Genomic DNA, 25,549 nt, shown 5'->3' with positions numbered 1-25,549 from the left:
ATAACTTCATGGGTGAGCGCACTAAGAAAACTACGGCTGTGCCTGCATCTGGAAAACAAAACAAGTGAGAAACCTATAATAATCCCTCCTATTATCTTTAACGAGACGGAATTGGTTTTTGTGAGTCCCCAAAACAAGGAAACGCAACCACAGCGGCATCGTTAGTGTAAGTCAGCGCCTGTGTGGAAACAAGTGTAGTCGCTCCCTGGTGAGCAATAAACGAGAGGGTAACAAGCCGGCACCTTTTGAGTGAATCGAAACCAGAATGCCATCATTTTCGCAGGCGCAAGAAGCAGGAAGTGCCTGGAGGATGAAACCGAAACTAGCTGCTGTGCGCCCATGCGTGACCGGATGCGCAAGCAATAGCTGGCACACCGCTGTAGTAAAGCATAAAAAAAAAGAAAAGAAGAGCCATCTGCACAAGAAAAAAATTTCACATATTTCTGTAGTGTGGCAGCACATGCCAAGCGAGAGAAATGATAAAAAATGTGGTTGATTCTTCTTTCATAGGAATTTCTTTCACAGGAGCAGTTGAATGTTTATTGTGCATCGATATAAACTTGCACATCGTTATTTATATTTCGTCAGCATCGCACTGTTAGACGCATCAACATTTGAAACTGGATTACATGCGCCAGAGCATTGCGTGAATCCGTTTGAAACCCCAGGTGCTCGCAAACTGTGAAAACGAAACCGAACGGGTTGTCAGCTAATCGTTTGGTGAAGTCAAGGTCCGCTAGAGCGAAAGGAGCATGGTTTGAGGGTCGGCAGCAGTCTTGTGGGTGTGCTTGGCGAGGACCCGCTGGCGGGTCGCTTTGGCAAAAGTGCGACCACATTGGCCCTTCTGCATGGCGTGTACGCCAGATGCTTGTGTTGCGACGAGCTCAGCTTGTGGAATGCGAGAGGCAGAGCTCGTAGCTCGGTTTGCAGAGTCCGGCGGACGGATAAACACAGCAGCTTACACTGCTATACGCTGCCCTATCGAGGCACCAACTATCGGCGCTCATTAGCGCCATGATGCACTACTTCGCGTCACCTCTCCTAGACAGCAGCACCATCTGAATAGAAAAGTTACAGGGAAGAACATAAGGCGCGTTGGTACAGCCATGTTGGCTTAACTTCATGGCTTAGTCCGTAGAGCATTTCACACCTCCCATTGCGGCCAGAGTGAACGTGCGGTCGAATCCTAACGCCGCCACGTCAATGGAACTTTTTCTGGTGATGTCATTTCCGTGACGGATATGCCGTCGGTGAGGTCTGTGTACACCGGTTTAAAACACTTTCGTGTTAAAAAGGTGTGCTCTTTAAACATACAAGTGATGACGTACATGTACTATCGTGATACATTGAAATACAGACAATGGAGTGCGTGGGTTTCAGTACATGCTGCGCATCCTGGCGATGAGCCGCATATGTGCAGTACGAGCAAGTTCCAAGAGTTTGTGTCCAACTTTGGTATGAAAAGACTATCATTCAGCGTGCGAGCATTTCGGTTTGTCTTCCTGTCACATTCGGCGCCCGCTCACGTGAGCATTATCTAACTTCAGCGCTACACTGAGTGAAAACAGTGCACACAGCTATATTCCTTCATTTTTCATTTCGTGCTGAGCGCCCAAGCAACGATGGAAAGACGATGGTCTTTCCATATCAAGGTTGGTCACGAACTCTCGTAACATATTTCTGCTGCGCATACGCGGCCCATTGCCAGGATGCGCGGCATGTAGCAAAAGCCACGTGATCCGTTGTTTATATTTCAATGTATCCCGATAGTACATCATTAACCATTTTGAAGGTGTTTGCAGGGCACGTGCATGTACGTAATTGACCTTGAAAGGGTTAACGTGCACCAAAATCTTGAACGCACAGGCATTTTCGCTTTTCGTGACAGACCAGGGAGACTTGCATACGCTCTTATAGGTCGAGATTTTTTTTGCAAGAAAGTTTGCCGAAAAGTCCTCCTTCGACCTATATACCGGTCACGGGCGTAATAATAGTTGTCATCCGGAAACCAGGGAGCCCATCGGACCCATCCAAACCGCAAAGGCACCGTCACCACCAACATCAATCGAACACGCGAACATCTTTTTTTGTTGTTGTTACTTCTCTATCAGTGAACGTTTGGGTGCTATTCTCGTCTTGCTCAAGATAAGTTTTAAGGCACTTAGCGCCAGTTCACAACAGCATTTAAAACAAACGTCGTATAGTATGCCCAAGCCAAAGGCAACATGTCCAACTAGCACCCGTTCGGTGTCACAGAAAAGAGTAGCAGGGTGGCGAGTTGGGCGAGTTGGTGTACTTGCATCTTGGGGAACAGCGCGAACTAACAGAAAAACAGGAGTTGAAAGTCAGCGCTAGTCCTGTCCACTTCTTTCTTTTTGTGTCCCTGTTAGTTCGCGCTGTTCCCCAAGATACAGAAAAGAGTGCACGCTACTGGCGCAAGCTGAGGGGCTTCTCTCGGTATGCAACGCTCAGAAGACCTCGAAATGTGGGCACCACACTGTACACCCGTAACTGAAGGAAAGGTGATGAATTTGTCCGCTAGCATTGTGCGACTTCACTGCGAATGGATGGCTGGCCACAACACCCAGATGCTTGCTGGCTGCCTGCGCATGGGCGTCCCATGCATGGCGCTCGATTACTGATGAGATGTTCTGGTGAGTATTTATCCCCGGTCTGCACAGAGGACAGCTTACTGTGTGGGAGACAGCCACACAGAGGCCAGGTAGAGTCATCCGAGGTTTAAGACAGCTCTAATGAGTAACTTTTGGACAAAACAAGTGCTCATAACCACAATAAAACGGTAATATGCAGGTACATAAATTTTCTTTTCAATTTCCCGCCCAAAAGGTAAGGATGCCGACCTATATTCCGGCTCGACCTATATTCAGACTTATACGGTAGTATACAAGGTATGTAGAGGCACAATAATCATTTATAGGAGGAGCAGGAAATTCCCTACCAGGAATGGCATCAAACGACAAACCATCTGTCCAAAAGTGCTTACAATCTGTCTTGGAATGGGGTGGGTCTGGAGATATCAGAGATACGAGCAAATGGAGAACATTTGAGCCACTTGAAATGTGAGAAATAAATCATTCTGTTAATTGAATCGGGAGAAGACCTGCAAATAATTCTTCACGAACTTCACTCAGAAAACTCAGTCATGGAGTTACCCCTTTGAGGGCCGAATTTTTTCGCCAAATGCGACGTCGATTTTTTTTACTGCTGATTTTAAATTCTTCGGATGAATCTATTTCAAGAAAAAATTATCGTAATTTTTTTAGGGTGACCATAAAGTGACAAAAAAATTGTTTGTGTTGTTACATACATGTGGTTTATTCATGAGTAACACAAGAAAAATTTTAAATAGAAACAAGAGAGTAACAAGCCGACACCTTTTGAGTGAATTAAAATCAGATAGACATCAGTTTCGCGGGCGCAAAAAGCGGGAAGCGCCCGGAGGATGATACCGAAACCAGCCGCTGCGCGCGCGGCTGAATGCGCGAGCAATAGACGGTGCACCGCTCCTATAAAATACAAAAAAAAAAAAGAGAAAAGAGCCTCATCAGTCTCACAGGCGCCCTTGGTCTGTGGCAGGCGCAAGAAGCGAGAGGCGTCCGGTGGGCGTCCTTAGGTGGGCGATACCCACCGCGCCCCCTCATTAGCGGATGCGCAAGCGATAACTGGCGCGGCGCTGAAGTAAATCATAAAAAAATAAAAAAGAGCCATCGGCACAAGAAAATAATTTGATGTACTAAGGCTTGACGTAATTTTTTTTACCTGTTTTTTAGTGTAATTTGACGTATTTCTGCAGTGTGGCAGCACATGCCAAGCAAGAGAAGTTGGCGAAAAAGGCGCGCTTTTTAAGCATACAAGCGATGACGTACGTATACGTTATTGACCATTTTGAAGGTGTTTGCAGAAGACGTACATGTACGTCCGTGACCCTGAAAGGGTTAAAGATAAATATGAAGATATCGAAAGTATTCTCAGACACAGAGAGCCTCTTCTTCAACCTGGGCAATTAAATACTAGAAAAGGTGGATGAATATAACTATGTTGGACAGATTGTCAGTGCTAATCCAAACAATAAAAAAGACATCCAGGCTTAGAATTAGCATAAGCTGGGATGCATTTGGCAGGCATTCTCAATTGTGAACAGTACGCGACCTCTGTCACTAAAAAGAGTCTCATGCCTCTAATTCGTACTTCCACTGCTAACCTATGGGACAGAAACTTGCGAACTTACTAAGCATCTTCAAAAAAAAACCTTGGGTCAACCCAATCAATTATGAAAAGAAGGATGGTAGCAGTAGCATTGTGGGATAGGACACAAGCGTTGTGGATTAAGGAACTAACCACAACCAACTTAAGTGGGAGACATCTTAGCTCAGATTAGTGAAAGATGTGGTTACACTGGGCATGTAAAAACATAACTGACAATCGTCAGACCACAAGGGTAACAGAACAGCTACCAAAGGACGCCATTAGAACTAGTGGAAGACCAAAAGCTCGATATTCGGACGGCGCACGACATGAGCAATTGGACATGTACCGGAGGGGCCCTCATTGTGCAGTGGATATACATAGGCTAAGGGTTATAATTATGACCGACACTCAATCACTCTAAACTGAAAGTCTTTATACTCAAGAACATTATATTCAATTTGTAGTCAGTAATTCGTTATTCCCAAACGTCTGTATGTTAGGAAAGGTCACTGTCCACGCCAGGATTACCTTGCAGCTCAGCTAGATCTGTACCATGAGGTATGCGATGTCTAATACTGTGCTCTAAAACTGTGAACACACCACTGATTAACTTTCAGCACCACTAAATAACCAAGTTCACATGGCCACACCCTTATTTGCTAGCATTTTAGATGCGACGCATCTCTTTCACTCGCCTTGTCCCTCCAGTGTCGTCCGGCGTAGTCCGCATCCCTCCCCCATTCTCCTCGCCGCGCCAGCTGCGCGCTAGCGCCGCTCTTACCGCAGCGCCATCTGCGTGTTAGCGCTCTCCAGCGCTCGTTTCATCGTCGTGCCAGCTGTGCGTGGGTGCGTGGGTGCGGGTTAGCGTGCAGCTTGCGCTCGGTTAACACATGCGCATGCGCTGCTATGCGCTGCTCTCTCTCATTCCGCTGCATATAAACGCGGTAACTGCGCCGCTCCGCTCAGTCGTTCCGCCGCCGCTCGCCGATGACATCCTCCGATGACCACCGATGATTTGAATGGAGACTATCAGGCCTGCTATCGCGATGGTTGGCGCAACCGTGAAAAATTTACACCATCTTCCCGCGAGGGGAACCATGGGGTAGATGCGACGCATCGGGGGTGAACATGCTGCGTAAAATATGGACACAACAACAATGGACACGCTAACATAACGGAAACGCAACGGAAACCCCCGATGTGTCACATCTACCCCATGGTTCCCCTCGCGGGAAGATGGTGTAAATTTTTCACTGCCGTTACGATACATGTCAGCAATTCACAATGAAAATGTGCAATAGGTAAAAAAGATCACACACAACCACCCCAAGATTACATGAACTATAGCAACAGCTGTGGTTACAATGCGGTTACAACTACAATGTGGTTACAAAGAGTGCATTTTGTGCAATACATTCTAAACATATTGGCAATGCCATTTTTGGCCAATACCCCATGGAGAAACGAGTCGTGTGTGTGGGTATGGTTTTTTGAGTAGCAGCAGGTTACATTTCTGATGTTCCCATTTCCAGTTGCCTGAAAACTACAAGCAATGATGAACATTTTGCACACCTCCTAGGCTTTACAATGAGCCACAAAGTCTGAATGCAAAGACAGCAATTACGCTCGTTATCAGCGAGAACTTATGTCCCAGTGGTGATGATTCCTGCTTCAGAAGCAGAGGGGCTTGGGTTGGATCCCCCAAACTTCAGACGTAGCAAACACACCTTGTTTTTCAGACCCGTGTTCGGCAGCGCACGCAACATGATAGTGGCCATAGACACATGGCAATGCCAACACGGCGACACACACACGATGACGCGCAATACGACGATAAAAAGTACTCCCCATGAAAGTACCTCACATAGTAAACTATCGACAGCTGTCACTGTAAATAAAAAGAAAGGAAAATGGGAAAACCCTTACTTGTACGACTGGTACAGGCTCCATATTGCAACAGCACAGTAAATGCTGTCTCGGACATAACCATGCTCTCGATCTCGAGAAAGGCGTGGAAAAAGTCCTGTTGTTGGGCTCTGGTAGTTAAGCAGTTGCCGCTTCACTGCAAAACCATTTGCAACAGTTACTTTGCGATATTCATACACTGATCCAGGTACTAATAGCGATACAGTGCCCAAATATTCTAAACTTTGAATGCTCTGTGACTAGTATTTGCGATTAAATTTGACCAACAATGCACTTCTGCAATTCCAAGTAAAAATTACCTAGTACAAATAATAACAACAACAACATTTAAAGGAGCCATGAAGAGAAAATGCAAGTTGGTTTTATTCGAAAGATTTCATGTTTTATAGTGCCCCCAGCGCTTGTCCGGATACAAACGGTGCTTTATTCCTTGAGAAATTAAACAATTTAGGTTAAAATTTTGATTTTCGCGCTCAATCGTGCGTTTTCGTGGTCCCAAATGACATCACGGGAACCGACCGCTCTGCAGCCTAGAGTACCTTCATTCACGCATCCGCCGTACAGGGTAGAGACACGTATACGCTGGCACCGCCATTTTCGGTTGCTCGCTCGCCGCCGAAGCAAGTCATTGTGTCAAAACCGCGCTAAAATTATCGCCGCAACGCTGTTTACTGAAGAAGTTTGAATCATATTGTCTGTTTCGCGTTGCTAGGTCTCGTGGGAAACGAAAAGAATAACGCGTTGAGCCCGTTGGCCCAATTGCGGCGGCGCGGGACCGTTCCAAGGTTGTCTCCACCCTGTACAGCGGTGTTGGTTTGTTCCCGCGTTTCTTTACGTTCCGTAACCTAGATGGCGCCACCATACCGTGGCAAGCGTTTGGTTTGTTTTTGCCCGCATTTAAACCTGGCTTGTTTTTGTTCTGCAAGAAAATATTCGTTCCCTGAAACAGTGCTCGCTCGACAAATGGGGTCACGTAAGACACCGTTGCTTGCGTCAATCGGCCAGTGTCGTCTGAGACAACCCAAGCCCCGTAGTGCTGTGCAGCTAAACCAAGCATGCTATGCGCAGTACGAACAGCAGAACGCATCAGTACTTCTATGTTTACATGTGCTTTCGTAACTTCCACTGTTTGTCCCATCATTCTTATTGCTTTGTAAAGAATGTGCCCTAAATTTAAGCGCAAATCACTCGTTCGTCTAGTTTGTAAGCTCTACCTAATTTGCGTCTGCTTCTGCCAGCCTCCGCCAATCGCAGAGCTTAGCTCATGTGACATCATAGGTTCTGTTGCGGGAAATGAGCTGGTGGGTCGCATGACCATTCCCGTTTTTCCTAATTATGTAGCTTATTTGAGCGAAGTTTACGTTAAAAGTGGTGTCAGTATGATTCTAACGAGACAACCTTTTGAATGAACCAAACTTGTGTTTTCTCTTCATGGCTCCTTTAAAGGCTGGCTTTGCTGCAAGCTCGCACACATTGCTGGCTTTCCCGCACAACGCCGAATTGGTGCAACGAAGCCGAACTTGTGAGGGAATCCAAAACCATTTGCTTTTAGGATGCACATGAAAGTGAAATAAGTGAAAGTCCATGGCTTTCACCGGGACTCAACTTGTCCGTCGTAATACCCGGGGACATATAACCAGGGTTCCACTGTATATACGTTTTGCTGCATGTCACTCGTCTTACAATCTTTTTCTACATTTTTTTTTTGTCTTTTGCTGAGAATTGGCATCAAAAACAGATTTCTAAAAGGTGTGCTGTACTCTAAGACTATCTTTTTAATTACAGGGTTGCCGAAAAAATTCATGTAGTCACATATAGAAGTTCTACACATGCTGAACTGTAAATGTCTAAATTTGAAAAATTAGATTCAATTCACGAGTAAGTTCATGTTAGTTGTATTCCATTTGCATTAAAATATTTTATAGTCATAGAACTGTAATTTATGCAGTGCTTATGGGAGGTGCGGAGCGCATAAAAGCATACTACTATTTTCTTACACTACCAATACAGTTAGCCATACTTCTCCTCCTTTTGTTAACAAAAGCATTCTTTGAAGACCACCTGTTGCACCAATGGCAAGTTTCCTGTACCTGCCAGAGGGCGCAGCCTTTTTATAAACGAACAACTGAGGCTCGTACCTTGTCCATAGAACTTGTCCAAATGATGCACCGTGTCAGTGTAGTTTGTAAGCTTTATGCTGTCCACATCGACTGTGTCTGCAACACTGCCGACTCGGCTCCTCCCAAACAATGGCACAGCCATGGTTCGGTGCCGCGCCCTCCAGGATGAAGCAGAACAAGACTTGGTCAGTGACAAGCATCCTCAGTTCGACAGGAACGAACAAGATTCAACACTAATTTTAAAATACACCTGCGTGTCAGGAAAATTTCAATTTAACTGAACAAAGGTGTGAGAATAAATTGTGAACGAACTGTCTGGCACTGATGTCTATTGACTTTGACTCAACTGCGCTTTCACATTCTTTACCCCCACCACCCTAAAAGTGGGGGCATTCGGCTTCGATCAAAATGATTATGTCCTTTACTTTTCGCAAATTTTTCTGAGACGGGCATATTGGCATAAATGGCATGGACTTCAAACTACTGAACTAATGTCAGCATGGCAGCAGTGCCCTCCAATAAATCCCTTATTGTATTTCTCCTCTGCAAGTTATGCACGACAATCAGTACGTCAACCCCACCAAAATATTGTTGGCAATGCCACAGTAAGTACCCACTTACTAGTTGTATATTTGTGGCACACAGGCTAGGAACTCAAGCCTCCCTCCCCCTCTCTTTTAGCTTCCTTTCCTTATGATGAAAAAAGGTTTCAGTTGGCACTTCCCTCCTTGCTTTCATTTCTGTGATGTCATCACCCTGAGAGTTATAATTCACCCAAATTTATGCCCCTCCTCCATCCTTCATTACTAATTTATTTCCCTTTGTTGCCTCGCCTTCCCCTTATAAATACCCACATCCCTAGATACTTTTTTTTTACCAATGGCTTGTGATAAAACTTTGGCTCCGTGTTACAGTAGCTTCAACATACTGCATACCAATACAATGCATTGAGAACCCTGCAGTGTTGCTACCCTAAAAAAACACTTGTTTGTTGTATCCAACAAACAATGTCATTTTCTCTAATGTCTTCAATCCGTATGATGAAAAAAAACTGCACCATCTCCATCTATGGCACAAGAATAGACAGCAGTATTTCCTAAGTCGTTCATCATTCGACAAGAATCTTCTGACTAGAAAGTGAACTGCTAAAAAAAGCATGCACATGAATGAATTCATGCATATGCATGCTTTTGAGGAGTTCATTTTCATGCATATCACACTTCAGTTTAAATTGAAGGTGTTCCAACTTAGATTAAGACACTGAGCAAAAATGTAAACTACTTTTTGCGACATAGAATATCTGCTGGCACTCCTTGCTAGCTAAAGTTGCCAACGATACTACAGCTTTCATTTAAAATTTTACATAAAGAAAAAAAATGCCCCAGTTACAGTTTTATGTGCCAAAGCTAATGTGATCTACAAAGCGCACAACAGTGAAAAGCTACGTGTGAACTTAAGCCCCTTGGCGTACTTGTACGCTGTCCTGTGGACTTTAGATCACGACGCATATTCCTCTTGGTAGCATCTACTATAATATGCTGCACCCAAGTGCTTTCCCTTCTTCAGCTTTCATACTTCAAGCAAGAGACTGCTCGACCAGAAAGAAATCTTTTAAGTAGCAACTACGTTGGCTATTGCTTCGCAAAGATTTTTCTGCGCGGTTCAAAGCATGTGAGCACACCATACAAATTAGGCTGCTTTTAATTAAAGCAAGCAAATGAACCTGACATTTGGCGGCAAAAGTGCACGTACGCACGCACGCACGCACACACACACACGTTTATATATTTACTTATATGCTTGTTTTCGTTTTTGGTGGCACAGTCGCAGCGGGAAAAATTTCAACATAACCATCCGATATTGTGCACATTGGTTAATCTAAAAACTCGCATTATGCACAGAACACAACACAGGCATCGGGTCGCAGACAAATGCACCGGCAATCTGTACCTGGGACTATGGAGGCTCATGACTCCTACTTTCGCGGCGACACAACCGAAGCTGGTGGTAGAAAGCCATGCAAGCACCGTGCCATGCGAAAAGAAGACAAGCGTGAGAAGAACGCCACTCCGAAAGTGCGGCAGAGGTTCGCCGCTCGCGCAGGACAAGTGCAACTGGAAGACAGACATACGGGCAAAGCACCCCCGCCTACTTTCGCTACGGTGCAGTACCTCGAGGGTTTGTGCGTCGCATGCGGACATCTTTCATTTCAAAACATACGAGCAAATAAAAGCAGCAAGCAAACACCTTGTCAACGAGGCTGTGAGGAGCCGCGTGCGTGCATATGAAAGATGCGGCAGTCCGCCAGAAGAAAATGTTGAAACATTTAAGGTCACAAGCAGACATGCAAGCAGTTGACGTGATCGGCAAGTCCCACGAGAGTTCAAATTAATACGTTCAACAACCGCACACTGGCGGCTGTGGAAGACGACTGTAGGGGTGGGAAAAGCGAGAAATGTATACCTCTGCTTTCGCTGGCGCCTTCAGGCCCTGCGAGGTGCTCCGACTAAGAATACGCTGGTAGAAAGTTAGTCAAGACGAGGAGCGACACGGTCACCCTCAGAACGAGCATGATTATTCTGCGACAGAAAATGCGCACGGCAGTGAACTAGAAGAGCGAAAAGGCCAAGTTAGCACAACAGTACAACTGGCGTAACGTTTCTGAACCAACACCAGGATCGTGAAGGCGGGGAAGGTACCGAGGGAAACCATGGGAAACTAGGAAGAGCAGCAAAAAAAAAAAAAAACACACACACACACACACAACAGAGATAAATGCGCGCGATGGTCCCGCCACCTATGAGCTACCACTGCTGCCACTCTCATGCACCGCTGCATTGTTGCAAGTATGCGCAGGCCATTTTTCGGCACTCTTTGGTGGAGTGGTTGAAGTTTCAAAGTACTACAGAGGCTGTCAAGACCTTGCTGCGGACGACATCGAATTTTTTTATCTTTATATCTTTGCAACAGAGAGGGCGAGAGAGACACATACCGTGCTGAATCTGGCTTAATGCTTTAGTGGCGTCGTGCCTAGCCCTCTGTACCTGCGGGATGTTGCATTCGTTGTATTTGTTGGCAAACGAGTGACAGCAAAGTGAACATATGTCTGACCGCTGCTCGTGGCGCTTTATAACATCTCACATGCTTATGACGCCATGCCTGTAGTATCGCGCAGTGTTCGGTTGTAGGAGCTAGATGCATCTGATTCTGCCCAAAATGAACGTTGGCCTAATAGACGCCGTTAAGTCAACAGCGGGTCAGCTGTACAACACTGTAAACTCCAGACTCGTGGGCAGCCAAGTGCCAAAAGACGGCTTTCCCCACAGCTCGAAGTCTTGCACTGCGGATGGTAAGTACCGAGTCCTTCATTGCGGAAGTTGAGGACCTGTTTGTGCTTACTACCGAATGAATGCAGTTACCTGACCTCTTTGTTTATTTATAGACATGAAATTAATTGACGCAGAACTGGGTATATCTGAGGAGCACTTTTCTTCAAGCCCTGAGGCAAGTTCCAGCCACTTCGTTGACTCAGTTATGGCATGACTGCGCTCGTTCTTTTCCGCTGAAAGTTGGTCAAGGGCGGGACCCATGGTTGCATCGCTTTTCCGTGAAATGCCAGATTTGCGTCTCTGTTTTTGTTTGTTTGCCTTTTTTTAGGGCCTGCTTAGGTTTTCTACGATCGAGGAACTAGAAACAGCCATAGAGCATTGCAAGGAGATGATTCTTGACTCTGAGGAGAATTCGGAAAGGCGCAAGAAGTTGGTTATCAGACTAGTTCAGCTTAGACAAAAACTTCAAGAGATTAAGGTAGATACCCCTTTTGTTTGTTTACACCTTTTGTGCTTGCCTTTTTGTTTTGTTGGGTGTGCTAGGCACCAAAGAATCGTTTTTTCTCCTGCATGTCGAAAACACTAAGGCACTTCCTTATATGTTTTCTTCATAATTCAGGACGGGCCACCTGAGGAGAAGACGGAAGATGTTAAAATTGTCATGGAGCACCACTTTGAACCGAGAGCATATGAGCGTGCACAGCAGTACTGTGAGAAATGCTGTGGTAGCATCTGGGGTGTCCTGTATGGCTTCTATCAGTGCAAGAGTGAGTGAGCTATTTAAATTTCACTCTGTCGAGAGGTACGTTGGACGTGCCTCGATCCCAAAGGCTAAGGGTACTTGGGATGTACCCAGGACTGGGATTCTGTCACTCTGTCTAAAGGTGCGTTGGATGTCCGCGGATCACAGGGGACGTCTAAAGATACATTGGACACAGCCAGTGAATGCCAGTACTGGTTTGTCGGACACACCCGCTGGTGTATTCAGAGCCGTATGCACTGCCAGGTGGGTCGCGGCACCCCCCCCCCCAATTTTCGCACTTTGTAACACAACAAGCCTTTACATATGTCTACTGACGTAAAAGAACAAGGAGCAAGCACGCACTGTCGCGCAGCAGTGCCACTCGCAAAAGTGCACCAGAAAAATGAGAGCCAGCAGGGGTCTCGTAAGTGTCGTTGAATCTCCCCCTACCCCAGCAACCCAGTGTAGCCAGTCATGATTTACACCCAACTGGCTAAACCGCTATCGCTTACTGACTAGTCAGGGTCACAATTAAACATTTATTTACTATTCCTTGCTTTGGGGGTGTTTAACAGTGGCTAGCAGAAGTGGTTTGGCCGGTTGGGTAAAAATCGATACAGACTTCTCTTGCGGTGAGTTGGGGAACGCAAGCATGGAGTGCCTCTAGACTGCTTGAAATGCGCCAGTGGCTACATCCAGCTTACCTTGAAACACTTTTTTTTTTAAGTTTGTACCTATTTTTTGCATTACCACCAAATAAATGTATTGTGATAAACTAGCTCTGACAGAGTGTAAGGGAAAAAAAATAAATGTCTTTACCAGATGTGCGGTAAACTAATCTGAATTCTAAAAATGAGGGATAAATTTTCAGTTTAGTGGCATTTGTCATCACAGTGTGCAAGCTTGAAAATGTGTTGATAGCATAAATTACGTCGTACGGCTTGTCTTACATTTAATTTAAAGCAAGAAGGCACATGGGCACTTAAGGAAAGGGACACCCGCTGTAGCAGTTCAGACATATCTTTGATGACTACATGGAACACATGGGCCGACCAAGGGCCGATGTCTTATTGTATCGCGTGTGTTAGGCAGCAACATCATGTCGGTTCTGCAAGTGTGTATTGGAGCGTGTTTTACATGACAGAAGTTTTAGCCAAATTACGTGTACCATACGTGTGCAAAAAAATGGTATTAATGCTTAAGGCCTCAAGCTTTAATACCATTTATGCTTTGCCACATGCAGAAAGCTAACATCAATTGCCTTAGATTCATATACTCTCCAGCACACATGGCCTGGAACAGGTCTGCTGAGGCATAATAAGCCTTGCACGTATGCTATATCTGAAAAACCCTGACATTGTGTGCCGAGCTGTTTTCTGCTGCATGTCAGTAAAACTTTGTTCTGTGTGAAGTTCAAGCAGTAATCTGTTAAGCAAAAAGTTTATTCAGAAAGCACTGCCAAAATCATCTCTTTTTTTCGCATTGGCAACTTTTTCTGCTGCTTCGACAAAGTCATGTCTGAGTACATTTTGAGAATGTGTCTTATATTGATTTCAGTCATGATTAAACATAATAGTAAAGCAATCATCAAGCAACACTACAGGTCTGGGAGGAAAATGTCTTTGTGAGTACTATCGTGATACACTGAAATATGAACAACGGAGCACGTGGCTTTCAGTACATGCAGCGCATCCTGGCGATGAGCCACGTATGCACAGAAGGAACAAGTTACGAGAGTTCGTGTCCAACCTTAGTATGGAAAGACCATCATTGTGCAAGTGAGCATTTTGGGTTGTGTTTTTTTTTTTTTTTTTTTTTGGCTAACATCTAACCGTTGCTGCGATGAGGGAAAACGGCGAACGCAGCTATATTTATTTTTTTATTTCGTGCCGAGCACCCAACACAATGCAAAGACGGTGGTTTTTCCATACCAAGGTTGGTCACGAACTGTCGTCACTTGTTCTTTCTGCGCATGCGCGGCATGTACTGAAAGCCACGCGCTCCGTTGTTCGTATTTCAATGTATCACGATATTACATAACCATAGTGTAGGCGCACAGGCCTTCAGTGCAATGCCATTTGACATTCTAGTGGCAGTAGAGAAGGCTGACATTATTTGGGCTCATATGGCACAGGTATTAATTAGTTGCTGTGTCTTTTTTTTCATGTTCTAAACCAGAATCGAACTTGTTCTCCATCCACCACTTTCTGTAACCTGACAAGTTGTGATGGAGAAGTTCTTCTTGAAGGCCTTTATGAAATGGGGTGTGCACTCTGAGAAGTGCTGGGGATGGCAGTAGATTGGCATGTTGAGATCTCATATGCTTGTGAACATTTTTAGAGGCACTTGTGACAAGAAAGCTTTACCAGGAGAATTTGTGCATTATGCACTTATTTTACTGCTGAGTTGATTATGCTCAAATTTATATAAAAAAAATTGTAAATCATATTGCAGTCTAGCGCATGAGGGGGCAGCACATTTGAAAAAAAAAAAAAAAGAACTTGCCTATTGGGTGAAAAATATTGCCTGTGCCAAGTTAGTGAGACGCACTGGGAGGCTCTTAGTCACTTTCTTTTTCTCTCCCTCTCTGTATTCCTGACACCTGCTGCGGTGGCTCAGTGGCTAAGGCGTTGCGCTGCTGAGCACGAGGTCATGGGTTCGATTCCCGGCCGTGGCGGCCGCTTTTCTGATGGAGGCGAAAAGCAAAAACGCCCGTGTGTACGAGATTTCGGCGCTTGTTAAAGATCCCCAGGTGGTCAAAATTAATCTGGAGCCCTCCACTACGGTGCGCCTCATCGCCTGCGTCGCGTTGGCGCGTTAAACCCCACAATCAATGAATCAATCAATCTGTATTTCTTCTGAAGCCACTGAGGCTTCATTTTACAAATTCGTAATGGCAATCAGCTTGAAAATCTTCCGGTAGAGCTTGCAGTAGATGTGAAAATCTCTATACATATCCTGCATATTGTGGCACAAGCTTAGGATAAATGACTGTTAAGCCTTGTGCATACAAAGCTGCTGTGAAACAAACCTATTTTCAGTTTAGATTAAATTCTGACCCTATCAGGATATCAGGAACACTTTAATGTACACAGCCTTGGTGTATCGGTGCATAACTACACCGGCAGTATCAACTGGTACCCCGCCCGCGCTTGCTGCAAAGGTTTCGGTTAGTGTGGGGTGAACAAGTCGGCTGTTGCTGCCAATCGACACTGTGCACATTTCATGGACAAATGAAACAAGGATGCAAGAACGTTAACTGAAATGCACCATATGCACCATTTCTTTCCATGCGAGCGGAATTATCTTATGGTTCAGTAACAGTAATGAAGGTAGATAATAGCACTTTATAAACATGCCCGAATGGCATTGATATTAGACTCCCATGGACCACAATTTGTGATTTAGTGTTAATTTGGTTGATATTTTTGTGCTAAATTTCATTTGTCTGTGACTGCACATCCGCACGTGGAATGCTGTTTTCACAATGCCCAAGAATTGACACACTTTGGATTCATTGGTTATTAAAGACGTCCCCAAACAACGTCTTTTTACATCTAGTATGTAATGTGCTCAGAGCTTCAATAACCTGTTCGCATTTTAAAGCTGATGGAAGTCCAAGTGGTTTAACTGCTACAAGAACTTTTGCATGTTTAAGACAAGAACTTGTGTATTACAATGTTATAAGTCTTTTACTATGCTATATAATGACCAGTGCTGTAATTATTACTATGTCTTTCGTGATGAAACCATAGCAGGTCGATATGCAATGACTGAACATGTTTAAAATAACACTCAATGGCTAAGGACCATCTTTTTTCTCTCTCTGTTGTAGATTGCAATTTCAAATGCCATAACAAGTGCCTGAACAGCATCACGAGGAAGTGCGCATATATGCAGGTACAGGTAACATTTACCTTTCAGTATGCTGGAAGATTGGGTATTTCTTAAGAAATATCAGCCAGCTCAAATTTTGGCTGTGTGCAAACAAGGTAAATTCCACACACTTTACATCAAAGCTAAAAGCACTTCAAAAGAACTAAGAGCTGGCCCAGTGGGGGATTGTGCACGATGGAAAACCGAAATCTTCACTAAGCAGCCACAGAAACGGACACCATAGGCACTGTGTCTGGGCCCATGTTACCTGTGAAAGCACTGCACTGCGCTGTGTGGTCTGATGTTTGTTTCTGTGTTGCATTTCTAGTCAAGATTTCGTGCTGGTTAATTTTTTGTTTTACTAAAAGAAGGTTTTTCACCACCACTAATAGAACAAGAAGCATCAAACAAAATTTAAGGTGCATTTTGATAATCATTTCTTCTTGGCTTTTTTTTTTTTTTTTTTCAAATTTGTAATGCACGAGGCACAACTCCATGGAAAATTTTTATTTCTTGTGTTATAGGTGCTTCTAAAAATGGAGGCACACCCAATGATGTTGCAGGGCTTTGGGCCAACCATGGCACATTAATTTGTGCTGTTTTGGTGCTTGTGACATCAGTGTCCACTGCAAATTAATTTTTTGACAGCAAATTTAGAAATAAACCTTAATAAACCTGGCCTTTGGCCTTCCACTAAAAAATATCAGGTGTCACAGCATTTCTTAGAGTGAAGTTATTGAGCCATCCCAGACTTGTACCTACCATCTTTTCGTATTGTGTCCATGTTTTTCTCTTCTGTATAAATACCAGAAATACCGTTTTCATATACAGTAGACTCCCGATAATTCAAACTCTGATAATTCAAACTTTCAGTTAATTCAAACAAATTTAAAAATTTTTGTTGGCCCGCTATGTTTTCAATGTATTTTAAAGCCATTGAATTCAAACTTCTCCATTGCGTAAATTAGGTTAAGTCGCACTTTTTTCATGTACTTTGTCGAAAATATAGGTTGCATTTGCAACTTCTAGCTGAACATTTGCATCTTTATATCACTAATAGCCACAAATAAAGCCTGTTACCTGCATACACATGTCAAAGCGAAACCGCGCGCCAACAACCACGTGTGGATTGATAAAGAAAGAAAAAAACTTTGTTTTGGGCTGTCATGCAAAAACAAAGCAGTCATCCATTCGTGATTATTTTTTCAAAGTGTGAAAAGCACTTCAGTGTAGTGTGTGAATGCTGTACTGCTAACTGTATATGTAAATGTTTCATTACAACTCAAGTTGGTATGTTGCACCAAGTCATATTTATAACTTCTGATAATTCAAACAGAATCATGGGGCTCCTTCGAGTTTGAATTATCGCGAGTCTACTGTAATTGCATGCCAGGAATATGACGTGCACCCTGCCTCGACCTCTCTGTTTTTTTTTTTTTTTTTTTTTTTTAGTATATCTCTTAACAGCATAAGAGTGTCCTTTGTGCCGATTGAGGCCAAAATCCTGGATCTCACCCTGTAACAAGTTTTTATATGGCGGTATTTTTCTGTAACCCGCCGCGGTGGCTCAGTGGCTAAGGCGTTGCGCTGCTGAGCACGAGGTCGCGGGTTCGATTCCCGGCCGCGGCGGCCGCTTTTCTGATGGAGGCGAAAAGCAAAAACGCCCGTGTGTACGAGATTTTGGCGCACGATAAAGATCCCCAGGTGGTCAAAATTAATCCGGAGCCCTCCACTACGGCGCGCCTCATCGCCTGCGTTGCGTCGGCGCGTTAAACCTTACAATCAATCAATCAATCAATTTTTCTGTAATGTTGCCGCAGTCTGTTCAAAATATTCTTTATTGAACAGAAACATGTGACAAAAGTCTGATACTTAAGGGACCATGCAGACAAAACACAAGTTTGGTTCATTTGAAAGATTGTCTCGTTTAGAATCATACACGTACTACCTGTACCCACCTGCACTGTTCTTCACTATGGGACCCCTGCCTGTATACTAATGCTATGTTATTTCATCTGTTTGTACAATAAAGTGAAACTGAAACTGAACTACTTTTAACACAAACTTTGCTCTGATAAACTGTATAATTAGAGAAAAAGGGAATAGCCATACGTCTCACTAGCTAATTTCTCGCACTAGAACCTGACGTAATATGCACAGCTGTGCGATTGGCTTAGGCCAGCAAACGCAAGTTAGGCAGGGCTTAGAAGCTTACAGAACAAGGTATTTTCACTTAAATGTAATTCATATTAATTTTATAGCAGTAAGGATGGTGGGGCAAACAATGGAAGTTACAAAAGTACACGTAAACAGCAGTACGCATTAGTGCGTTCTGCTGTTGGTACTGTGCGCACTATGCTTGTTATAGCTGCACAGCAGTCCGGCGCTTTGGGGTTGTCTCACACGACACTGGCTGATTGGCATAAGCGGCATTGTCTTATGTGACCCTGTTTGTCGAGCATACCCTGTGTTTCATGAAATGATTACTTTCTACCGTAACAAAAACAAGCCAGGTGCAAATATGGTCAAAAACAAAGCAAAGGCACATAGCAGTCTGGCACAGTATGGTGGCGCCATCTTGGAGGTCTGGTGGTAAACGAGGCATTCCCCAGTCCGCTGCAGACTAAACAGCGCTCTAACGTTTTCTTGAAGACCTGTTCTTGTTGCGTCATCGCAGGCGTCACGAAACACATGATTTGGCAGGAGAATCAAAATTTTAACTTAAATTGATTAATTTCTCAGTGAATAAAGCATCGCTTGCTGTTGGACAAGCACTGGAGGCTCTGTAAAACCCCAAATCTTTCTAATAAAACAAACCTGTACTTTGTCTGCATGACCCCTTTAAAACTTTTTTCTGTGCCCTAAGAAGCCGATTTTTATGCTAAGTTAGAATTGATGTCTCCACTGTTAACTGTACCATGTGCTGCTGATATGAATCATTTCCTAAGCCCCCGTGGTGAGCAAAGTTGCCCCATTTGTAAACATTAGAATTCAATTTTTTATCGCGGTGAGTGCTGTTGTGTGAACAGGTGTGTTTTGTTTCTCTCTTTCCCCTTTCAGTAGCTACGCCCTAAAATAACTAAAACATCCTAACTTCATTTCATTTTCTTGGGTTCCTATGATGTGGCTAAGTGAATTCCATTCCTTAGACTGCGCTTTCAAATGAAACTGTTTTTATTGCCGTGGTCCTTCTGAATTGGGCCCTATTCAGCTCAAATCCCCATTTGTTGCATGGTTAATGGTGGCAAGATCGACACCTTATTCTTGTAGTCTGATAGTTTGGGCATTTAATCTTTTGGAAAGTTGCAGTGGGTGGTAAATTGTTTTTAACACCTTCCTGCCCACACCTATTCAAATCTGTAGTTTGCTATTGACGCTTTCAAGTTCAAATTTTAACTTTTTTTTGTTTTTTCCTGCCATTCAAATTTGGTGCGTTCTGGGAGCTGGCGCCATCTACTGAGTTGTAAAGACACTTGCATCCTCTTGCATCCGTAATTTTTTAAAGACCCGCCGGTGTCATGTGATGGGTGCTCGAATGATACCGAGACGGTGTTGACATCACGCACTATGGTGCCGTGGAAATGCCGCATTTTTAGTGACTTGGATGATTCTGCATGCGACTTTTTGGATGACATTGGCAGCACATGCCGAGGACAACTTTTCATCATCGGATTCCAGCACTGAAAACGACAGTGCACCAAACCGGCTCAGAACCTGATAGCCCCTTCAACACAAGCCCCCAAAATGCAAAAGTATCAAAAATGAACTGTGCTGCGAACAAAAAAGAGTGAAGCAGAAAACTAATGCTTTGCACAGTGGAACAAAACCCACTAGTGCTAACATTTTTTTTTAAGTCAGGAAATTTTACAGTTCGGCATTTTACATTTGCAGGAGTTTTGCACTGATAGTATATGTACAAAATGTGTATCTTAATTTTTTGTTTTTTCTCTGTGGAGCAACACTGACATTTTTGCTTATTTTTTTTTGTGCTTGTCCCAAAACGTTTCTGTACAACTTTCTTTCTCTCTCTCTTTTTTTTTTTTTTTTGAAATAAAAATTTGTTCGAAACAATCACCACTGCAAAGGAAATTTACTCTTCTACAATTCGATACCATACACCTGTATGTTGTATATTTGTTGCGATCGGGAAAAAATTGTTTGCTAGACTACCCAAATTGCTGGTTTTCCCATGGGCAGGAAAGTGTTAAGAGCAAGTGCTAGGTTTTTCTTCAGCAGGCTTCCCAGAGGAAAGTAAGTGCCCACCTCGGGAGTCACAAAAGGGTGATAGGAATGTAGCGCATGGCACGGAAATGCAGGCTGCAGTCCACAAGCTTTGCTGCTTATAATTTAGGTTCAAACAATAATGCAACATCTCTTTTTATGCAGTTTGTCTGTCTCACGAGACTCGTTTTCAACATTTTTAGAGGGATCAGTTTTTTTTTTTTTTTTTAATTTGGACCCCCCCCCCCACCTTTTTTTTTTTTAAGATTAGTAAACTTTTTATTAGCTTTTATTTTCTTGGAGCCATACTTCGCAAATGTGTGAAGAATACTTGTACAATATTATCACTTGTCTATTGAGATGGGCATCAAAGAAAGCACTGATTTAGCTTCTGGCCCAATTTCAAAGTTCCTTGTATTTGTTTCAGGGCACAAAAACTGTTTGGGGCTGACAAATACATTTCGGCACAGCTATTGTACTCGGCTTTTCTCAAAGCTGCTAAGTTGGAGAAAGATGTAGAAAAAATGCAAGTTGCGAGGGGTCATGCTTTTTTTCATCTTGGCCACCTGGTTGCATCAATGACGGGGTTAACCGGGAAAATGATTGCCTTCAGCAGCTCCGGTAGCAGCTGTCGCTGTTCGACTGCTGTTGCATGCGAGAGCAGCACATGCATGTTTTGCACTGGTTGGATCTCTGTTTTGCCTACAGGAAAGTGCTAGAAGAGTCACTCAATGCTGTTGGAAAGATTGTGAGATTCGCCGTGAATAAAGAGTTGTACTCCAGAGGGCTTGGTGGAAACTAACACCTTTCGTGGGTGTCTGTTATTCTTTCTTTTTCTTTTTTTCCCCCAGAGGTGTTGCAGCGTATTCTGTACATTTGAAAGCAAACACTTTGTACTCGCCAAGAAATTGTTGTGCATTATTATTATAGTCTTGAAAACCTGTGCTAATAGGTTTTTTTTTTTTGTTTTGTTTTTTTTTGCCTCTTATCTTACCAGCAGCAGTTTTTTTTTTAAGTAATAAATTGTTCAGTAAACCCTCGTTGTAACGAAGTTCTGGGGGCAAACTGCTTTTGTTCTTGGAGATATTTCGTTACAGCAGACACGATGTGGTAATGAAGGTTTACTGTATTTTCATGTACTCGGGGTAAAATTGAAGTGTCTGGGACGTGAGCTTGATTCGTACCTAATTGCAAAATCTAGTTACTTTGGAGGTAGAAAACTGGTGTACATGAGTTTTTTGCTTGTGTGTTTTTATGTTGCACAAATTAATTTGAAGCTTCACTCTGGCGTACCACATAGACTAGGTGTACCTTCTGCTAGCAAAATCCCACCGAATGTGTATTTTAAAAAATTTTGATATTTCAGATGCAAGAGAAAAGTGAATTTGTCCTGGAGATTTGCCCCGAACAAGGATTATCCGCCCAGGCCTACCGATGCGCAGAGTGTGGCCAGAATGTGTTTCCTCGTAAGTGGCATTGCATCCTCTTTTGCTTGGCATGCTGCCCAGCTGGTTGGATTTCATTTGGTTGCGTGCATGCTTGCATGGAGGTGCTAGCAGTGCCAACACGTGCAATGCCTTGCAAAAAAACAAGAACATGATGTTATGTTGAAAACAGCGGTAACGCATGTTCTAGAGAGCTTTCTTGGTGTTTCTTTTGCATTTGTCCTAATTTGTGTGCCAATAACCCATCATTTCTCCACATTACTTCCATTCTATAGTTTTAGGTTGCTATTGCAGCTTGCAGTAAATTCTCAGGCTAGTTAGTTGGACATGCCCACATAATTATTATCAAGGTATGCTGCCATAGCCCTTTACTGTAACTGCCAGAATAATTTTCGGGACTTCGGACTGTAGAGTGCTTTTTAGTGTGATTTGAATTGTTCAAATTCTGATATCGGTTTTCTGGCTGGCAAGAAGTCATTGCCACAATTTGTCCAAAGGCTGCAGACCAGCAAAAGCTTTGAAAAAAAAAAAAAAAAAAACTGTTGTGTCGAGATATTTGCCTGGTGAAAGATCCCCAGGTGGTCTAAGTAACCCTGTAGCCCTGCTCTATAGCAGGCCTCATGGCCCAGATTTAGCTTCAGCATGTAAAACGCCCCTTTGAACAAAATTTTTGCACATTGAGCATTGCGGAGTGGAACCCTTAACTGAAAAATTGACATTCTGAGCAGCTGGGGAAAACGTGGGACAGCGAGAGCTCTCAGGCATCACATTTTTTTTTAATCTCAAACAATGCGTTACATAATTGTGCTGTTGAAAGGGTTTTGTACTGAAAAAAGCCAGGGGTGGCAGTCAAGTAGCCGTCAGTGTGGAGATCCGTTTCAGCAGCCGAGAACTTTGAGTGAGGTAAAAGTCTCTTGAGCATGTGGCCCTGCACTGGCTCAGAACTGTCCTGTCTCATGTTTGCCTCGGCTTGTGCATGCGAAGGCATGTGTGCATGCATTGCCTGCTTTCTGCTTTGCGGTCTGTGTGTGCGTCGTCCTGACCGTGTGTCGTCCCCCGCTGGGTGGCAGGCTTTGTGGTGCTGGGTGAGGCGGCCAGTGCGCTCATGCCTGCTGCGCTTCGCTCCCTGGCAGAACAAGGGCAACCGCGGCGCTGCGAGTACACGGGCCGCTACTACTGCTCCCTCTGCCACTGGAACAGCCACGCCGTGGTGCCCGCGCGCGTGCTGCACAACTGGGACTTTGAGCCGCGCAAGGTGAGCAGCCCTGCACTCCTCGTGGGTGGGGAGGCTGTACGGGAGTGAGATTTTGCCAAACACTGGCAGGAGGGTAAGGGGGTGCAGACACTTCTTGTTCTCTGCCTGCACTGGTGTCGAGGGAGCAAAGGGGGGGGGGGGGGCTTTTTTCATCTCCCCTCCAGGACAGTTGGTCCTTGAAGTAGTGCAAACCTGCACTTCCCACCACTCTTGCATCGAAACATATCAGAAACAGTAAACACCTACTTCTTCTTTTGAAAGGTGCTTGTTGAAATTGTTTGCAAGATAAATGGTTGCCATGTTCTGCCTTGCTGAGTGGTTTCATTTTTGCAAAGACAGTCTTCGTAATAGCGTCCTCTGTGGTGCGGTTTATTAAGGCCGTTTGTTATAACTTCAGCGTGGCACATTCTCTTGCTGTGCTTGCATTGTTACCTGAACTGTTGAAGTCACAAGTGCCCGCTCTTCCCATCAGGTATGTCGAGCGTCACTCCAATTTCTTCGACTCATGGCAAAGAGGCCTGTTCTGAACATAGACAAACTCAACCCTATGCTGTTTACGTTTGTCGAAGACCTTCGTCATGTCAAGGCAAGTATGCATTAATGTGTGCCGTAAAGCATGTGCCTTGAACTTTGTGGCGTCAGATTTTGTTCACCTTGATCCTGCCAGTGCCTAAATGAATCAACCTTAAAACAGGTGCATGATGTGAGAAGAATTCCAGCTTAATTTTTTGAAAACGAAGGACATCTAGAATTCAAAATTAGCGTGCACTGCATACTTAGGTGGGTGACAGGGGCAGTGAAACAGACAGACCATATGTTAGTGTGCAAACTTGTAACTGGTTTATTGAAAATGTTGATCATTGCGTATAGGCATGCGATGGGGTGGTGTACGGTATAATCATTGTGGAACAGATTAAACAATATCCGCTTACGTGTGTGCTCCTGAGCCTTTAGATTTGTTCTTCAGCACTGCAGTCTCCCTATCAGTGAGTGCTATTGTTAGCCCGCTGACACATTCACCATGTGCGTGTTAGAGGCTTTAATCAGTTCCTGCACTCTGTGGTCCTGAGAGCGTGATAGCACAGTTGCATGCTTCGACAATAGCACTCGCTGATGGGGAGCCCAATGCTGAAGAAGAAAAAATACAATGGCCCATGAGCACACACGCAAGCCGATATCTTGTGTAATCTGTTTCACAATGATTGTACCATACATCACTCTATCACATGCCTATATGCAACGATCAACACTTTCAATAAACCAGTTGCAAGTTTGTGCACCAACATATGGTTTGTCTGTTCCACTTTTGCTGTCACTGGTCTAAGTATGCAGTACATGTTGAATTTTAATCCAAGATTGTACCAACTAGCCCCTACACAAGCCTTTGTTCGCCTCAACATGTGGCGTTGGCAAAATTTTATAAACTGTTAAGATGAAAAAATTGTTTTCGTGGACATTTCAAATAGGTGAAGACTATTCAACGAAATTATTTTTCTCAATACGGGCTAAAAGCTGCCATTTTTATTTCATAAAGTTGTCTAATTGAAAGTATTGAAAGCTGAAAATAATATTAAAGTAGCATTTATGAATGCTAGACAGATGGGTCAATTGCTATTAACATCATGCATAAAGCGCAGGCATACATAGGCTATGGTGATGTTATGCACTTGAGGAGTGTTGGGGTCACATCAAGAAGCAGAAATGTTGTAAACACGAAACAGCTCTACTGTCATACTTCAGATGGCAAAGTTCAGAAAATACTTGAACAGTCATTAGGTCAACAGCGCAACAAATGAGTCTGGTGGGTATCTTATCTTCGGTAAAAAATGAAGAGCTACCGAACATGTCATGATGGGAATTGCAAAATGGCACGTACTATACAAAGTGTTAGCGCTTTGTATTGTACATTGGTGCCACAAATAAAATAAAATATAAATAAAATGAAGATGTTCCAAGCAACGCATGCTGTTACACATCACGCTGGGTATCCTGGTGTGAAGAGAAAGTGCGCTGTAAAATAATATCAACCCTGAAAATTGGTGTTAGTATTACTTAAATTTTTTCCTCATTGCCCCATTTTTTTATGCACTTACATGGTGAAAGCCTGGTAACACTAGCTTCTTTTATCCATAATATATGTGGTTAATATCGTTTCTTCGTTTTTACGTTTTCGTTTTATGAAATTCTCTGAAGAACTTATCAAAGGGCATTAGCTGTTGCTGGACTAGCTAGACAATCAGCTTGTTATGTGCTGAGGAGCAAGTGAGCTGCAGAAGCACTTTTTTTTTTATTGTCCCCATCATTGTGCATAATGGTACAGAATTTTGAAATTTTAACAGCGAAGTTTGAGCAGACTTTATCCTTGTATCCACTATTGCCACAGCTGACTTTGAGGCCATTAGTGGCAGCTCTATTTTAATGACGGG

At 43.7% G+C, this 25,549-nt stretch overlaps 2 protein-coding genes across 9 annotated transcripts in view; one reads left to right on the top strand and one right to left on the bottom strand.

Annotated features, from left to right (window-relative positions):
* Positions 1-10,958, bottom strand: part of LOC144155194 (putative phosphorylase b kinase regulatory subunit beta) — a 75,796-nt gene extending 64,838 nt beyond the window's left edge. For 3 of the 7 annotated variants that reach the window (XM_077686486.1, XM_077686491.1, XM_077686490.1), the window contains exons 1-4: positions 10,719-10,958; positions 10,206-10,256; positions 8,274-8,413; positions 6,136-6,271 (exon numbers count right to left, since the gene is read on the bottom strand). In XM_077686486.1, the coding sequence (XP_077542612.1) occupies positions 6,136-6,271; positions 8,274-8,413; positions 10,206-10,225 (296 nt within the window). In that variant the 5' untranslated portion in view covers positions 10,226-10,256; positions 10,719-10,958. The remainder of the gene's footprint in view (positions 1-6,135; positions 6,272-8,273; positions 8,414-10,205; positions 10,257-10,718) is intronic. The other 4 variants (XM_077686488.1, XM_077686492.1, XM_077686493.1 and 1 more) reach the window with 3 other exon arrangements.
* Positions 10,959-11,059: 101 nt separating this feature from the next.
* Positions 11,060-25,549, top strand: part of Def8 (differentially expressed in FDCP 8 homolog) — a 21,794-nt gene continuing 7,304 nt past the window's right edge. The window contains exons 1-8 of one of the 2 annotated variants that reach the window (XM_077686495.1): positions 11,060-11,604; positions 11,698-11,759; positions 11,913-12,062; positions 12,204-12,351; positions 16,162-16,226; positions 21,790-21,889; positions 23,002-23,123; positions 23,596-23,709. In XM_077686495.1, coding sequence (XP_077542621.1) covers positions 11,451-11,604; positions 11,698-11,759; positions 11,913-12,062; positions 12,204-12,351; positions 16,162-16,226; positions 21,790-21,889; positions 23,002-23,123; positions 23,596-23,709 — 915 coding nt within the window. In that variant the 5' untranslated portion in view covers positions 11,060-11,450. Of the gene's footprint in view, positions 11,605-11,697; positions 11,760-11,912; positions 12,063-12,203; positions 12,352-16,161; positions 16,227-21,789; positions 21,890-22,938; positions 23,124-23,595; positions 23,710-25,549 lie in introns of both variants that reach the window. The other variant, XM_077686494.1, reaches the window with a different exon arrangement.

The sequence above is a fragment of the Haemaphysalis longicornis genome, unplaced genomic scaffold, assembly GCF_048455015.1.
Source record: "Haemaphysalis longicornis isolate Haplotype H1 unplaced genomic scaffold, Haemaphysalis longicornis Haplotype H1 scaffold_1, whole genome shotgun sequence".
In the NCBI taxonomy this organism is placed as follows: Eukaryota; Metazoa; Arthropoda; class Arachnida; order Ixodida; family Ixodidae; genus Haemaphysalis; species Haemaphysalis longicornis.
The sequence above is the reverse complement of the archived record's forward strand: the minus strand, read 5'-3'. Positions and strand labels throughout refer to the sequence as shown.